This window comes from Pteropus alecto, unplaced genomic scaffold (assembly GCF_000325575.1).
Source record: "Pteropus alecto unplaced genomic scaffold, ASM32557v1 scaffold134, whole genome shotgun sequence".
NCBI classification, from domain to species: Eukaryota; Metazoa; Chordata; class Mammalia; order Chiroptera; family Pteropodidae; genus Pteropus; species Pteropus alecto.
In genome coordinates this window covers 10,284,227-10,302,411 of record NW_006436283.1, presented here as the reverse complement: position 1 = coordinate 10,302,411, position 18,185 = coordinate 10,284,227, and the positions used below count along the sequence as shown (strand labels likewise).

General features: G+C 37.8%; 1 protein-coding gene and 1 pseudogene across 6 annotated transcripts in view; both read left to right on the top strand.

The window, feature by feature from the left end:
- Positions 1-18,185, top strand: part of CEP112 (centrosomal protein 112) — a 328,322-nt gene that overhangs the window by 188,601 nt on the left and 121,536 nt on the right. For all 6 annotated transcript variants that reach the window (XM_015589808.2, XM_015589807.2, XM_006912420.3 and 3 more), the window contains one exon: positions 1,691-1,921. In XM_015589808.2, coding sequence (XP_015445294.1) covers positions 1,691-1,921 — 231 coding nt within the window. The remainder of the gene's footprint in view (positions 1-1,690; positions 1,922-18,185) is intronic.
- LOC102883653 overlaps positions 17,945-18,185 on the top strand; it is a 542-nt pseudogene continuing 301 nt past the window's right edge.

The following is an 18,185-nucleotide window of genomic DNA, read 5'->3' as shown; positions in this document are numbered from 1 at the left end:
TGAAAGTATGTCATGCATGAAATGGTTATCATGTTTCAGAAAATCTTGTATTTATAGCTAATGCATTGAAAATAATTGTAATCAAAATCATAAGCTCCTTTAGCTTGACCTAACTCTTCATCTGGTAGCACGGAAGACTAGGTTCCTGATCAACTGTCCCTCGGAAAATAACTAAAAAGGCTAGATAAAAAAAATTTTTAAAGAATACTGTTAGTACTAAAAGAAAATATAGTGTATCACTTCTAAACCAGAAAGGAGAAGGAAGTTGAAGAAGGGGAAAAAAATTATTCATTTAGAATTTTTTAAAAGGCAAAAAAAAAAAAAAAAGGGAAGAAAAACAAGATATGCAAAAGACAGGGCAGATAGCACAGAATAAGAGAAAAGTAAAGTTAAATATGTTAGCATATACAAATTAATTGACTAAATTGGATTAAATGCTCCATTTAAAAGATAAAAGTTGACTAGATTTTAAAAAGAATTCAAAATATATACGCTATTTATAAGATAGATATATAAAACTTGAGGATGCATGAGGATCGATGTCCTAAATTGATTGATGTCTCCCCAAAATTTCATATCCGCTCAGAACCTATAAACGTGACCTGTTTGGAAGAAGAGTCTTTGCAGAGGTAATCAGGTTAAAATAAGGTCATGCTGGATTAGGGTGTGCCCTAAATCCAGGATGACCATTGTCCTTATTTGAAGAGGGAAATTTGGACACAGACACACAAAGAAAGCCATGTGATGATGGAGGCAGAGATTGGAGTGACGCATCTACAAACCAAGAAGGGCCAGGGATTGGCAACAAACACCAGAAGTTAAGAGAGAGGCATGGAACGGATTCTTCCTCAGAGCCTCCAGAGGAACCAACCTTGCCGACACCTTGATTTTCGACTCATAGCCTCTGGAACTGCAAGAGAGCGAATGTCTATTGTCTTAAGCCACCCAGTTTGTGGTCCTTTGTTGTGATAGTCCTGGAAAACTAGGATACCCCCTATGTTTAGATATTAAAAAGCGTACTTCTAAATAACTCATAAGTGAAAGAAAAAATTGTAATGGAAGTTTTTAAATGTTTTGAATTAAAAGAATTAAAAAGTTTTAAATGTTTTGAATTAAAAGAATTAAAAAGTTTTAAATATTTTGAATTACAAGAAAATACCACATATCTAAACCTAAGAGATTAAACTTAAATAGTAGTTGCCAGGATATTTATAGTCTTAAGTTTATAAATCAGAGAAGAAGAAAGGCTAAAAATAAATGAGTTCAAGATCCAAAATAAGAAGTTAGAAGGAATATGAAATAAACCCAAGAAGGTAGAACGAAGGACATAAAAATAAAAGCAGAAATCAATGAAATAAGAACAAAAATACAATAGCCAGTACTAGATGAATCTCAGGAACATAATGTTGACTATATGGAAAAGCAAGTTGCAGAATAATACATGTGATCTTACATTTACATAGATAATTCGGAAGATAGAAAACTGAATATGTCGTGTATGGGTAAAATGTTCTAGGCAGTATTTATATCTGAGCTAGGATGGAATGGCATAGGTTTGGGGGATGAGAGAAGGAAGAAGGAAAAGAGGGAGGGAGGAAGGGGACATTTTCGTATGTTTGTTAGTCTTTTGCAGTTCTGTTATAACTTTCCATTCACAGCCTCTGCCTATTTTTCCATTTTCGAAAACAAGGTTATTGCTGACATGGAGGCCCAAGTTCACAAGCTGAGAGAAGAGCTGATTAATGTGAACTCTCAGAGGAAACAGCAGCTGGTGGAGCTCGGGCTTCTTCGAGAAGAGGAGAAGCAAAGGGCTGCAAGGGACCACGAGACTGCTGTCAACAAGCTGAAGGCTGAGTCAGAAAAGATGAAAATAGAGCTGAAAAAGACTCACGCTGCTGAGACAGAGATGACATTGGAAAAGGTAAGACACACAACTTGACTACTTGATTTTTTGTAGACAATTGAAACCCCTGCTTGAAATCCACTTTTGCCACCTCTGTATTTAATCTCCAGGTGGTGGACATAGAATTACTCTTCAGAGTTATAAACTATTCAAATGGGTGACTTAAGTATCTTGCAGTATGTGTAGGTACCACTAAAATAATACAGGGCGTTTCCTAACTCTTCCCTTGACTTTTCACTGAAGAGATTGTATGGAATATACCATTTTATAATAATTAAGTACACATTGTGGTAAAACAGTATTATGATGTTGTCAGATATTATACTGGTTAGGAATACTTGGGCTGTAGCCTTCAATTTTCTTAGGTTAAGACTAGCTTTCAGGTCATTACTAGGTTATTTAATAATTGTTTATAGATTTACGGTTTTTTACAGCAGTATAACATAAATAATGACATATTTTCCCAGATAGATATTTCAGATTAAGAAGTTACTTTAGAATTATATATTTTTGAAATAAATGTCAACGTAATGTTTACACATCTTGGGTTGACTGTTCTTCCCAGGAATAATCTCAAATATTCCTTCTTTTGATGTTCTGGAAACGTGTAAATATTTCAATTGGGTAGTAAATGTGAATGACTGTTAATCATAACAAATGTAAATTGTCCCTTGAGTTTCCGAAGACCATTTTATATTTTGGGATCAAAAAACTTAAAAAGCATAATTTAAGAATTTTCTAATTCTGTTTAATTTTTCCCTTCTTCATTTTTAAATAATGGTCAACCTTCATGGAGCAGGCATACAACACTATCAAGGCACTACTCCATTGATTTCCATGGGTCCTGTCAGCTCTACCTTCAGAACATGACCCAAATCTGATCAGTACTTATCATCTTCACTACGACTACCTAGGGCCTGTGCCTCTAGCATCTGTCTAGATTCTTGCAGTGCCCTTTAAACTAGTCTCCTTACTTCCTTCTCTGCCCTCGATTCAGTCTATTCTCAGCACTGGCAGTCCTAGAGGTCCTATTCAAACATGAATCAAATCACATCAAGCCTCTTCTACTCACGGAGTGTCAAAACAAAGCTCTTTTGAAGGCCTAGACACACCTATGGGACCTGGTCCACCTCTGGGGGTGTCTTCCCTGACCTCACCACCACCTCCTCCTCCTCCTCCTCTTCCTCCTCCTCCTCTATTATCATTTCCAGGCACAGTGGTCTCCTTGCTGTTCCTCCAAAAAGCCAGGCTCCCTGACGCTTCTTTAGAGTCCTTTTCTTACTTATTTCTGGGTTCAGAGCTATGCTGCCAAGGGTAAAGCTGGCCGAAATCTGACTCTCAGATAAATTTGGTTCAGATGACGGGGAGATGGAGAGAGAGACGGAGGAAGGGGAGAAGGCTCGGGGGAGAGAAAAAGGGGTGGAGGAGAAGAATTGAGCAGTCAAGAGTGATCCCACAGTGACTTGCTGGAGCCAGTGGACAAAGGAGTCACCCTTACTGAAGGGAAGAAGGTGACAAAGGCAACAGGTTGGCCACCAGGACACGTTCCAGGTAGATGCCTTTTCTACATCAAAGTGAGGACGATAGAGATAATGCATTAAAGCAGTACAAAACGATGTTTTGATGTTAAAATACTCCGAGTTTCAGGAAGTAGGGAAATTTCCTTATATGGAATAGTTTTAGCCCTCTGACAATAACAAGTAAAAGATTGATGGAGAATGAAAATGGTGTCACACTTATCTTTTCTGGTCACCCTTACGCGCACCTCACCTCGGCTTCGACAATCTCTGCCACTAGTTCACAGTACTTCTAAGTAACGTTCTTCAGTGGTACAAATACCAGTGTAGCTCAATTTAAGAAAATCGGACACACCAAAGCTAGACTTAGAAGATATACAATTTAGGCCTTGATTTTCTTGCACTCTATATTCACATTTTAAATGTTTCTTTTTAATAGATGAAATTTTTCATATATAGGTTTCTATGTTTTACTAATTGACAGTTTACAGATAGTAAAAAAAAAAAATCATATTAGAAACCATGGACAATTCATTTGGCAAATATTTCTGGAAGATTTTGTATAACCCAGGAAGGCATCGTCCCAGGCACTATAGAGATACACAGAAAAAAGCAGGGAAAAGGTACTGACCTCAAGGAAATTCTAAAATGTAGTGACTGCAAGACATACACATAATTGTAATGCAGGGTAGAGTGTGAATTGGGGAGAATTATTTTCTGTTAAGGCAATCAGGGAAGATAACTAGAGAGATGTCACTTGAAGTAGACATGAGTATAATATGTAAGATATCAACTAGTGGATATGCAAGATGGTGTTCTAAGCCAAAGAACCAGCAAGAGCAACCAAAACCGTATGCACAGCATAGAGGTTAATCAAGGAGAGTGGTTGGTGATCAGGCTTAAAGGCAGGTAGGGATCATTGCAAGTCTCTGAAGCTGTAATAAGTATTTTAACTTCATAGAGTGAACAGTGAGAAGCTACTGAAGATTTTTACTCAATGGAGTGTCAAGAGTCAAATGATTATTAGGAAAATCTTTGTCAGTGAAGATGCCATAGTAGCAGAAGTAGTTGGCAGGGACTGGATTAATCCTTAAGTCCCTGAGAGCAGTGACAGTGGGCTGGAGCAGACATACTGGAGAATCATTTCGGAGATGGCATTGATTAGACCTGTTAAGGGTACTTCAACTCTTAATAAATTGGGAATGTAGAAATTTCTGGTTTGGGGAGGAAAAAGAATTCAGTGATGAACATGTTGAGTTTGAAGTGCCATCGCTACACCCAGCTGTGATGTTCACTCGCTATTGCAGGAACACTGGTAGATAGTCGTAAGAGAAGGCAAGACTGGAACAAACAGCTGCAAGCATCCAGAGGAGGCCTGTTCGGGATGGGAATGCAGAACGAAAGCAAACAGCGGTGAAGGAAGAACTTCTGTTAGGAGGTCGGGGAGGAACAGTCAAGGAAGGAGAAATATGAGAATGTATTGTCATAGAAATAAAGGAAGAGAATATTTAGAAAGGAAGATTGTCAAGAAAATCAGGAGGGATGAGGGTGGGAGAAGGGTCATGAGATTAGAAACTGAGAAGTCAGCGACGATCTCGGACAGAGCACGGGAAATGGGACTGGACAGAAACGCGGTTGCCGAAGATCGTGAGGGCGTAGTGAGTAGGTGGAGACTAGTGAAACCGCATTGTTTTGGAATATCTGGTATTAAAAGATGTAGTTCCAAAGAGTGGCAGGAGCCAAGGAGAATATATTTTTAGGCTGAAAATGTCTTGAGATACATGAGAAGGGGCTGATGGAGAGGAAGAGCTTAGCGATGTAGAGAGCTACGGATAAGCAGTGCTTGGATCTGAGATACGAGGTGTTAATGGGCTCATCAGCATGGGCCCACCCTCTCCCCTTGGCTACAAGGATCCAGCCTCCTCAGACACAGGTCTGTTTCTGGAATGTGCCTCGCTCTCTCCCGTTTCCAGACCTTTGCACCTGCCTCCCCTCCGCCTGGAAGGTACTTTCTCATGATTTTCTCATGGCCACCCTCCTCATCGCTCCGCCCTCCTCAGAGCATCCTTCCCTGACCTCTGTCTAACGTCTTGCCTACCTCTACCATCTTACCTTTTCCCATTGTCTTCATAGCTCGCCACATTGTCTACGGTTATGTTTTAATTTGTTGGCTTGTTTATTTTCTATTTACCAGAATTAAGATGTAAGCTTCATTAGCAGGACCTATCTGTATCTTTCATTTATGCACTGCTAGTGTCTAGAAAACTCAGCACACAGTAGGTGCTCACCTAGTTTATATTAAGCAAAGGAATGACTGGAGCCATGGCTTTTGAGGATCCAGGAAAGGAGAGAATTGGCAAAGATACAGAGGAATTCTGTGACGAGGCTTGAGAAGAGCTCGTACCATCTATATGTGGAGTAAAGCATCACAGTAGTCTGCTCAGAGTGGGGAGTGTCAGGAAACAGCCAGCCTTCAGGCCGAGCAGATGGCCGGGGTGCGGCTTAAGGGAAGTAGGTATAAAGGAATGTTTGCTCAGGTAGAAGTAGTGCTCCCGGGAGAGGAGGGAGCACGGCAGTGTGAGCCTGGAAAAACGGAATGCTCCTGGGTTGAACACGAGTAATACAAGAAGATGTAAGGGGGGTTTAGCACAGTCATTCTATCCGATATGGGTAAAGGCGCCGAAGCGGTCGGTTGGTAAAAGTGTGGGAGTTGCCGGCAGAGGCAGAGTTTGGGGACGGGGCAAGGACACCACGTGGCTGGTGTTATTGTCCTGAATTTGGTTTTTGTTGAGTCGGTGGAATGAACCAACCCAAAGTCCATACGGCAAAATTACAAGTGCCGGGCTCTCAATATGAAGAGTAATTTATATTTTCGATCGATAAATGTTTTTCCTCCACTAGTAAAAGGAGTTTAGCAATTTCCAAATGCAGTGGAGACCTGGACTGTGGGTTCCCTGAAAGCAGTCCTTGTGAAATATTCGTTTCGAAAGCTCAGGATCACGTGTGGTGCCTGGTACACAGGAGGCGTCCAGGAATGTTAAGTGAGTGAATAAAAGAGTGATGAACTGAGAAACTCAGCATAGCCGCCATGAATGGTAATAGGAATAAATAAAAAAATTGTTATTGATTTTTCCAAATTTTATTTCAACCCATTATAAATACTTTAGGGTAGGATAAGATATATTTTTATATTCAAATATTCACTTGATTTTTTTAGTGTTGTAATTTCCTCCATATTACTTACTAAATTAAGTACATAATTTTTTTTCAGATATGGTTTTAATTTTAGTAGATGTTTGATTTCTTACTATAAAAGTTTGAATTAATACTAACAAGCTGGTAGGTAATCCTGTTGCTAGACTGTTTTGTCATTGTGCATGTTACTTGAATTCTTCATGTTGTAACTTATAAAAGGTTTTCTCATGTTTAAATAAATCCGAAAATTAAAATACCTGGTCAGAATTGAGGGATTTAGAAATTAATTTTCTATTAAGTATAAAATTGACATTCGAAGAAGAGAGGAAAATAACACTAGAATAATAAGTAATTTCAATGTGACATTCGCTGTAGTCTGGGCTGTTTCGGTAGCCCGTTCATTGTTAAGGTTAGATAGGAATTCCTAACTCCAGATCTGCCTCGCTCCTGTCAGCGGTGATTCACACCTAGATGATGTCTTCAACAGCTCTGAGTTAAGAAGTATGTGAAATACCTCCACAAGGTCAAAATTCTTGAAATAGAGAATCCAAAAGAATAAATGATTGACGTTTACAAAGTGAAAGCTGCCTTTTTAGTCTTTTAAAATCTTTTCAAACCAAATTGAAAGTCCATAAAATATGAACCTTTGAAACACTGAAGAACATTACTATTTAAATTTTACCATGTTTAAGAAATCTATTCGGCTATTTTTAAAAATCACCTTTCTTGAAATAAAAGATATTTTAGAAAATATGGAAAATAGAGAAGTGTAAAATTTCCTATTACTACCACCTCCCAGAGATAATCAATAGTAATAATTTAACATGTATGTAAAATAGCCACGTCAGCTGACTGAGATCGTACTAAACAAACAGTTGTGTCTTTTGCTTTTTTAAAAGCTATGTTAAGAATATTCCAATATCATTTGAAATTCTTGGAAAATATAGTTTTCATTGTTTCATGGTATTCCATTTTATGGATATAGCATAATTTATTGTATTTTTTTATTTTTCAGCATTTTTAAGAGCAGGGTCAAACGCTTATGATAGATTTGTTATTCACAGTTCATTTTCTGAGAATCGCCAGTTCATATTCTTTGTCAGTTTCTCTTACTATCCTAATATTTTTCTCATCGCCTTATATAAACTCATTTTATATTTAGAATAATAAAACTCTTGGTGGCAAATATTTTTGGTATTTGCCTTTTAATTTTATCATTTGATTTTAATGATGCATCAAAAGTTTTGTTTGTATTTAGTGTAATCTGTCCGTTGTTTCCTTTGAGAGTTCTTTATTGTAAGTAGTAGTTTTAAGCTTCACGATTTGATATTTAAAAACATATGATCACATCAAACATTTTCCACACTGTACTAAGTAAAAAGCTCTTATGAAATTGACATAGCATTTACCAGCTCGGGTTCCTGGGCTATAATTTTAATGGTATCTGAAGGATTATACTGGAATTCTGCCAGCCTGAAGTCATTAAAAGGCTTTGAGCAACAATTCAGCATCTTTTTTAAATTTAAGAAAAGCCCCATATGGCATAATTATTCAAAGCTAAGGTCATAGAAACTACTTAAACCTTTGAAATTTATAATTAAAGGATTAATATTAACTTATGAAGACATTGTCATTTTGGCTTAAAATAGATTTTTAATCTCAATTCTGTCCTTTTTACTTTGATCTTTTCCCTGTCTTTTTCCTTTCTAAAAATATGAAGTTTTGTATTCTTAAAATTTTAAATTAAATGTTATCCTCAGACAGTTTAGATTTGTAAAAATTGCTTGACAAACAACATTCAGTATGGTTTTTACAATATTCCACAAATGTGGATGAACTTTCTTCATCTGGGTGTATAAATACGCTACAGCTTAGTAAAATGGACTATAATGATGTCTCTAAACATAATAATAAATTAATGTACAATAGGAAAAACCTGCACAAATGACAACTTGGGAAACTTTGGGTGTGCACATAATTTGAATGGGATGAATTGGTGTTCATTTTATTAAGGTTTAGAATTTTAAAGCATCTCTGAATGACTTTCATATTTGTAAACCTTTGAATGGTGAAAGGATCTATGTCTTGTCTTATACAAAAGCTAAGACTTTTTTGGTCATTTTTGACAATATGTACTAATCAAAGCAAATATTTTAGTTAAATCAGTTTGTGTATCTTCTTATGTAACAAGAGGAATTGTGTGTTCCTTAGATACTCGGTTTTATGTCAATCCCCAGCTCTCTCCTACTTTTTCTGATTCTGATGTGAGGCACCTGTTTCACAGTGATTTCGTTAAATGCTGGAATGATGTCTGGGGTGCTTGTTGATTAAGCAGAAGAGCAGAGTATCTGTCATCATTCATGCTTGAATATTTACATTGTCAAGGTTTTACCCTCTTTACCTGAGTGGGCCAGCAAAGCTCAATGCCAGGGTGGAGCCTCAGACACAGTAGATGGAAAAACTCTGCTCCCTGCTGAGTGGCGTCTGCTATTTCCCAGAGACCCCTTCGCCGTTTCTCCCTCCGCCTCTGCTGCATATTAAAGAGCACTCCTGTTTTCTGACAGTCTGGGAGGGCGAATCAATAGCTTAACTTCCAAGTCTGGTTTTCCTAGGCTAGAGAACTGTTTTACTTGGAGAAAATTAAAAGGCAGTATATTTTATGTTAAGATTCTTTCAGACTAAAATTTAGAATTATAAATGAATCATTGCCTATTTTTAAAGTAAACATTTAAAGTTTACGAGATTAATCCTACCTGTCGTTCTGTAGCCTAACTTTCTAATATTCTAAACGTTATATGCAGAAGTGCTGCCATTCACCAGAAGCTGTTGGTTTTATCCTTTTGGACTTTAAGTGAAAACATTTCTCCCTAGAATAAAGGAAGAATCTCTTAAGTCAGTGCAACAAAAGGCAGTCATTTGACTTGAGAAGTTATTGAAACTAAAAGTTTTATTTGCCATCTTCGGAGACTGATATCAAAACAGAATTGAGAACAAGTAAAATATGCAGGTGTTTGTCCTCAAAAGCATTTGTGTGTGTGTTCATTCTGGTTTTCGTGGAGTTTCGGGATGTGTGTGTGTTTAAGATTAGTACTAATAATTGTATGCTCTTTTTGATACTTTTCAGCTTCATGGCCATATTTATAGGAATGTTATTGGACAGTGCATCTTTTTTCCATAACACTGAAGAAAATAAAATAAATATATATTTCAGTATTATCTTCATCCATTTTGAAACGATTACAAGTAAGAACAGAAATAATAATTCATAGCACTCTCTTGATAGATTACCATAAATAGGGTGCTTATACATCCTAATTTGCCTGGGAAAGTCCCAGTTTGCTCCTGTCGTCCAGGTAGCCCGTATGAGTTAGCATTTCCCCCAATTTCTTTCACTCTTAAGCATGTGCTGGCTTGCATGCTAAGTTATATGATTATCCTAACTATGAGGTACTTTCTGTGTAGAGGAGACACCTTTCCCTCTTATATCTCTTATGACTAAATTATTGGACATTATAGTGCTGACTACATGTTTTAAATGAGTGCCTTTTTAACAGTAATACTGAACTAAGGCTATAGAGAACCAGACTCTAATTATTTACCATTCTTACTAGCCTTTACTGATTTTTTTTTCACACTATGCAAACATTTCAGTAGTGTTTTACGCCCTTGAAACAAAAGTATTTTCCATTTATTAGAAGGCTCAAGGAAGCTGGCGCGTGGGGACAGACCCTCCCTATCCACACCTCCTTCGTTCAGAGCGTTTCTGTGAGGGGAGAGCAGAGGGTGAGCTGACGCCCTAGGTGCTGGGTGTCGAGGGCCTGAGTTTGCAGAGGGGTCAGAGGCAGGGGAAGAGCACTGGGCCGAGAGTCAGGTCTTGTTCCAGCCATTGTTCGTAATGAAAGAGAAGCAGTTATTCCATGTGGAATACGTTTTCTTGATTCAGTATGATGAGAATCAACAAAATTTAACTCAATTAAACATATTATGGGATACAGTAAAAAACAAAGTAAGTGACCAGAAAAAGTGCCATTGACTTAAATAAACCTCTTCATTCTCACAAGCAATCAAGGAAATACTAATTAAGACACTATTTTTCACGTATTAAATACACAAATTATTTTAAATAATAGCAAGTATTATTTTTAATTAACAATACCAAATACTAAGGATGGATAGTATTTGGTAAGGACGAATAAATGCCCTAATATACTGTTAGTGGGAATGTCAATTGGTCCAACTTTCCTGAAAGCCTTTGGTAATCTATATTATGGACTTTTAAAATATTTAGCATAACATTGATATCAAAACCCAATATCAGGTTAAAATCAGATTTAAAAAATCAGATTAAAAAAATCAGATTAAAAAATTAAAGCATCTCTGAATGACTTTAAAATCAGATTAAAATCAGATTAAAAATCAGATTAACCTTACTTATGAATATTATAAAAATTTCAAATAAAATATTAGGCAGAAGAATCCAGTAGCACATTTAAAACATCATCCTCTGTGACCACATGGGTTTTATGCCAGGAGTGCAAAGCGATTTGGTATCAGGAATGCTATTAGTATGATTCAATATATTGATAAATCAACAGAAAAAAATTGTGGTCTTCTCCATATCACCAGGGTGAGCCTAAGCTGCTATAAAAAAAAGAACCACAAAATACAGTGGATAAATGACATTGGGAAGTTTATTTCTCTCTCTTATAACAGCCCAGAGGCTTTAAGGTGGCCCGCTGTGGGAGCAGTAGGTCATTTAGGAGCTCAGGCTGGCTGGCGGGTGCCTGTGTCGTCTTCAACGCAGAGCTTCCCTCTGTGCATTAAAGGCTGCTGTTGCCGTTGTCACCATTTCCCATCCAGCAGGAAGGGGGAGAAGACGATGAGGACAAGTGATTTCCTCTTCAGTTGCACACACCTTTCTTACTCACGTTCTGCTGCGGGAACCTTAGTCCAAGGGCCTCACTGGGGGAGCGGGGACTTGTTAGCATGCGGAGCACTGAACGTTAGGGGAGCTTGTTCATTTAAAAGCAGCAGAAGAGTGCTTGCTGCGGGCGAATCGGCACCATGGCCCACCCTCAGTGCCTTCAGCATTTGAGGTCTGTATCGTGTGTGGCAGTCCTAGACTCTTGTGCAGCCATGAACAAAATGGAGATATTCCCACCTCCTCAGAGCTTACATTCCAGCAGGAGAGACAGACCAAAAGCACTGAACGTGCTACATAAGTCACTTATGTAGAATTTTTAAAAGTGCCTAAGCGCTATTGAATAAGTCATGATAGAGAAAATTAGGGGAGACTTAGGGGTACCAGGATCTGGTGGCAGCAAGGACCATTTAGATAGTGTGGACAGGGTTGGCCTCAGAGAGGACCAACGGAGGAGTTGGGTTAGCCAGGTAGATATTTGGAGGGAGGAGTTTCTGAGAGAGGGAACAGCCAGTGCAAAGACCCCACGGCAAGAGCATGGCCGGCATGGCTAAGGAACAGCCGAGAAGCCAAAGTGGAGTGGACAAGGGAGAGAGTGGGTAGGAGACAAAGTCTGAGGGATCCGAAGGGTCTTGACCACGTAGGGCCTCTAAGGCTGGTGCACAGACTTGGACTTTAGCTCTGAGTGAGGGGAGGACATTAGGATATTGAGACAAGGAGGAGTATGATCTGACTTAGGCTTGAAAAGATCATTCTGGTTGTGTGAGAACCAAGGTGGGAAACCCCAGAAGGGCATGAAGTAATCGTGTGAGCTCAGAGAGATGCTGCTGGCTTAGGCCAGAATGGCACCGGTGGAGGTGGTCAGATTCTGCATGTGTTTTAAAGTTGGAGCCAACACGGCTTTCTGGTGGATTTGACGAGAGGTGTAAGACCACAAAAAAGGAAGCCACAGACAAGCTTACACAGTGGGGAAAAATGAAGATATTCTAGTTCATTGATCTGTGGGATAGGATTATATGTGATTTTTAAGTTGTATCATTAGGTCTTTTCTAAATGTTTTATACTTTAACCACTTTATAAGCTGAACAATGATGTATAAAAGTCACCACCCAGTTGCATTGCCGTCCTGCCCTAAGTCCGAGGAGGGCATCTTCACCCTGCTGTCCCTTTTGTTGCCACAATAAAAAGTATGTGCTGGCCCTCCAGCCCTGGCGTGACATTAGTTGACCTCAGAAAATAAGCAGTGTGATTGTGATGTCACTAGCCCCTGCTCACCCCTGCCTGAGAGGTTGGAGGTTTCTCTAATACCCTGTCCCCTGGCCCACGTCATCTTTCTATCGGGGTAGGGAAGCTGTGCCCTTATTAGCATCAAAGAGGAGCTTCACCTGGCTGCAGCCTGCTCTCATCTCTGCTTCTGTGACCTTAATGGGGGCCAAAGGAAATGTGGAACACTCTGACTTTAGACTGCTCGTCTCCCATGGAGAGCCAAGTCCCAGGTCTGATAAGAATAAAAGGAGGAAATGGTAATGACCCCAAAACAGAGCAGGCTGATGGTCTGAAGCCCCTGAGGGACACAGGACCATCTGGCGTCAAAGAGAAGAAGGTAAGGCTGAGAAACCTTCCGTGTCCCTGAGACAGGGCTGTATCTAAAAATCTGATCTCATTGTCGGGCTGGATTAGGCATTCGCAAAATAGAGATTTATTTTAGTGGATCAGGGATAATGGAACAAATGAAACTATATCGAACTGAAATTAGAGCCATGCCCTGGGAAACACCCAGGAAGGTGTCTGGAAGTCTGTGGGGAGGGATGGAATCAGGCAGAACCTACTGGACAAGATAGATTATAAACTAATGGCATTTCCCTCCCTTGCTTAAAAACATACAGAGTGCCATTGCCCACAACGAAGCGAAGGTGCCATAGTTCCTGAGCTGTCTAGCTAAGGATTTGCATGATCCTATTTTTTTCTCTTCTACTTGTCCTTGTTTTTCTCATTTATTTTAATTAATTTTTTAGCGCACAATTCAGTGGCATTAAGTACATTGTTGTGCAGCCATTACCACCATCCCTCTCCAGAACTTCTTCCATCTCGCAAAACCTGAACTGTACCCATTAAACACCAGCTCCCTCTTTCCTCCTCCTCCCATCCTTTGGCCACCACCATCCTCCTTTCTAGTCTATGTATGTGACTACTCTAGGGACCTCATTTGAGTGGAATCAAACAATATTTGTCTTTTGGTGACTGGTTTATTTCACTTAGTAGAATGTCTTCAGGGTTTACCTGTGTTGTAGCGTGTGTCAGAATTTCCATTTTTTAAAGGCTGCATAATATTCCACTGTATGTGTATCAGACATGTTGTTTATTCATTCATCCCATCCGTGGACACTTGGGTTGCTGCTATCGTAAGTAATGCTGCTGTGACCATGAGTGTACGATACCTGTTCGAGTTTCTGCTTTCAGTCATTCTGGGGATATACCCAGAAGTGGGATGGCTGGATCATACGGGAATTCTGTTTTTGTTTTTTGAGGAACACGTCCTACTGTTTTCCACGCCGCCGCACCATTTATGTTCCTGTCGGCAGTGCACAGGGGTCCCGACGCCTCCACATCATTGCCAACACGTGTTTTCGGGGTTTTTTTTTGTTTTCATAATGACTATGAAGTGGCATCTTCTACCTTTCCAAACCGTGTCCCCCACCACAGATGCTGTGCTCACTCCAGTGACTCCCTTTTCCACATCACTGTGTCCCCCACCACGGATGCTGTGCTCACTCCAGTGACTCCCTTTTCCACATCTAGGCTGCAGACATCCTCCCCTCAGGGTTCACACGTGTTGTTCTCTCTGCCTGGAAGACCCGATGAACTCATCATCCTCTCAAAACTGTTGTCTGTCCCTGTCTTTCACCTCCTACGCCGACTCAGAAGAAATCGTGCTCTTTCTTGTACTCCTGTCGCTCTTCATTCATTCCTCTTTTTAAAACATTTTTATCCAGATATAATCTACTTACAGATTACGTATAATTCTATAAATTTGACAGACTATCACCACAATCAAGTTAAGGAAGTATTCTGTCACCTCAGATATTCCTCCATACCCTTTGTCGTCAACTCCATTTTTTTCCCTTTGCTGCAACTCTGGTAACCACTCGTCTATTTTCTGTGACTACAGATTTGCCTTTTTTGGAATATATACTAAATGAATCGTTCAGTATGCTGCCTTTTGAGCCTAGTTTCTTTTCCTTAGCATAGTGCATCCGAGTCACCCGCGTCGTGTGTGTCAGCAGGCCATTCTTTTTTATTGCTAATAATACTTCATTGCACTGATGTACTAAAGTTTATCCATTCTCTAGTTGGAAATATTTAGGTCGTTAAACATTTATCTAAAGGTTTTATGTGAACATACATTTTTTATTTCGCTTGGGTGAATAGCAAGGAGTAGGATTGCTGAGTTGTATGGTAAATGTATTTTTTAACTGTATAGAATTTTGCCAAACTCTTTTTCCAAAGCAGCTGTTTTGCATTCCCATCAGCAATGTATGCGTTCCATTTGCTCTATATCTTCATCAATGCTTGATATTGTCCAGTTTATAATTTTATTTTAGCCATCCTAATAGGTGTATCCCATCACATACATGCGTATTTCTCTAATAACTAATAATGTGGAGCATCTTTTCATGGGTGTATTTGTCATCTGAATATCTTCCTTGGCAAAATAAATGTTTTTTAATTTTGTATTTTATTTTCTTATTGAATTTTGAGAGTCCTTTATATATTTAGGATATAAGTCCTTTATAAGACACATGATTTGCAAACTCTTTTCACTGTCAGTGGCTTAACTTTTCATTCTTTTATCTTTCAAAAGCAGAGGTTCCTAATTTTTATGAAGTCATATTTATCAGTTTGTTTGTTTATAGATCATGTTTTTGGTGTCACACCTAAGAAATCTTTGCCTAACCTGAGGTAACAAAGATTTTCTTCTCTTATAGACGTTTTCTAGTTTTAAGTTTTATATCTAGGTCTGTGGTCCATTTTGAATCAGTTTTTTTTGTATGTGTGAATGCGCAAGGTATAGATTAAGGTTCAGTTGTTTTGGCACTATTTTTTGAAAAGACTGTCCAATGAATTGCCTTTGCAACTTCGTTGAAAATCAATTTACCACACATGTGTGATATGCAACTGGACTCTATATATTTTGTTCCGTTGAAATATATATTTGTCCTTTTCCAATACCATATTGTTTTGATTATTGTGACTTTTATAGTCAGTCTTGGAGACAGGTAACATGAGTTGTCCAACTTTTTTCTTCCTTTTCAATATGGTTTTGCCTATGGTAGTTCTTATGCTTTTCTTAGACTCCACATAAAGATATCTATACAAAATTCAGCTAGGATGTATTTTTTTAATTGTGTTGAATCTATTTCTCAGTTTGGACAGAATTAAAACCTTGTTTTTTAAAGATTTTTATTAAAATATAGCTAACATACAATATTGTATTAGTTTCAGATGTGCACCATAGTTATTCAACATTTATATACCAAAAGAAGTGATCACCATGATAAGTCCAGCAACCATCTGACAGCATACAACACTATTATAACTTTATTGACTATATTCTCTATGCTGTACACCACCTCCCCATTACTTACTTGTTTTATACCTGGAAGTTCAAACTTCACTTTTATTGTCCCCTTTTTGATTTTTTAATTGCAGTTGACATTCAATATTATTTTATATTAGTTTCAGGTATACAGCATAGTGGTTAGACAATTATATAGTTTACAAAATGATCCCCCTCACTAGTCTGGTACCCACCTGGCACTATACATATTTATTACCATATTATTGACTATATTCTCTATGCTTTACTTCCCCATGACTATTTTGCAACTACCAATTTGTGCTTCTTAATCCTGTCACCTTTTTCACCCCATCTCCCAACCTTCCTTCCATCATCAGCTTGTTCTCTGCATCTATGAGTCTGTTTCTGTTTTGTTTATTTTGTTCTTTAGATTCCACATATAACTGAGATCTTATGGTATTTGTTTTTCAATATCTGACTTATTTCTCACAATACCTTCCAGGTTCATCCATGTTGTCACAGAGGTAAGGTTTCATTCTTTTTTTATGGCCAAGTAATATTCCATTGTACCTATATGCCACATTATCTTTATCCAGTTGTCTATTGGTGGGCACTTAGGTTGCTTTCATGTCTTGACTATTATAAACAATGCTACAGCGAACATAGGGGTGCATATATCTTTTCGAATGAGTGTATTGGTTTTCTTTGGATAAATACCCAGAGTCTTTCAGTTTTTGCTGATTGTTTCCTTTGCTGTGCAAATCCTTTTTAGTTTGATGTAGTCCCATTGGTTTATTTTTTCTTTCGTTTCCCTTGCCCAAAGTGACATATCAGAAAAAATATTACTCAGAGCAATGTCAGAGAGTTTACTGCCTATATTTCCTTCTAGGAGTTTTATGGTTTCGGGTTTTAGGATTAATCTTTAACCCATTTTGAGTTTATTCTTGTATATAGGGTAAGAAAGAATCGAAATCTTAATGATATTGAGTCTTTCAATCCATGAACCTAGACTGTCTTGCCATTTATTTAGGTTTTCTTTAATTTCTTTCATCAGGGTTTATAGTTCTTAGCATATAGATGTTACATTTATTTTTATTAGATTCATACCTAATTATTTTATGTTTTTAACTTCAATTCCCAATTGTTTGTTGTTAATATGTAGAAATAGAACAGGTTTTTTTTTATATTGGTCTTGTATCCTATGACCTTTCTAAACTCACTTATTAGTTCTAGTCACTTTTTTTGTAAATTCTTTGGGATTTGTACATAATCAGTTAAATACCTGTTATTTAATAGTTTTTTTCTATGAGGGATTAATTTTATATTAATAAAGCAGCATTAGTCAACATAGTTTATTTTTGACAGTAATGTATTTTATTACTAGACTGGTGAATTTTAGAAAATAACTTCTCAAAACAAGCGTAGCATATGAAGAATCAAACACATCAGTCAGAGAAAGTGCATACAGGATATGGAAGCAGGAACATTTGTAATTTCCTAGTTTATTTTGTTGTGTCTTATATATTATTTTTTAAAATAACAGTAATATATGTAAACATATAAGAAAGTGATATTTTTAAATACCTCTTTTTAAGATACTATTTATTCTTGACTCTCCATATTAATTATTTTTAAAAATCGAGATGATTTTAAAATGTTTTAAAATAATATAGTTAATGCATATTTTCTAATATTACGTTGAATTGAGAGCCTCTCCTACTTCAGTATTACAAAATTTTGCAAATACAACAATATTGAGATCAGGCTCAAAATATATTTCTTCTATACACGTTAAAAACTTGGTGAAAAAAAGAACTGTTCTTGGTGATATGTCATTCTCAGTGAATGAAGGACCTTTCTTAAAAAAACAATATTTTGAGCTCACAAAGATAACGCCGAAAGTGAAGAAGGAAGCCCCTGCCCCTCCTAAAGCCGAAGCCAAAGCAAAGGCTTTGAAGGCAAAGAAAACAGTGCTGAAAGGCATCCACAGCCACACATAAAAAAGAAGATGCGCACATCACTCACCTTCCGATGGCCCAAGACACTATGGCTCCGAAGACAACCTAAATA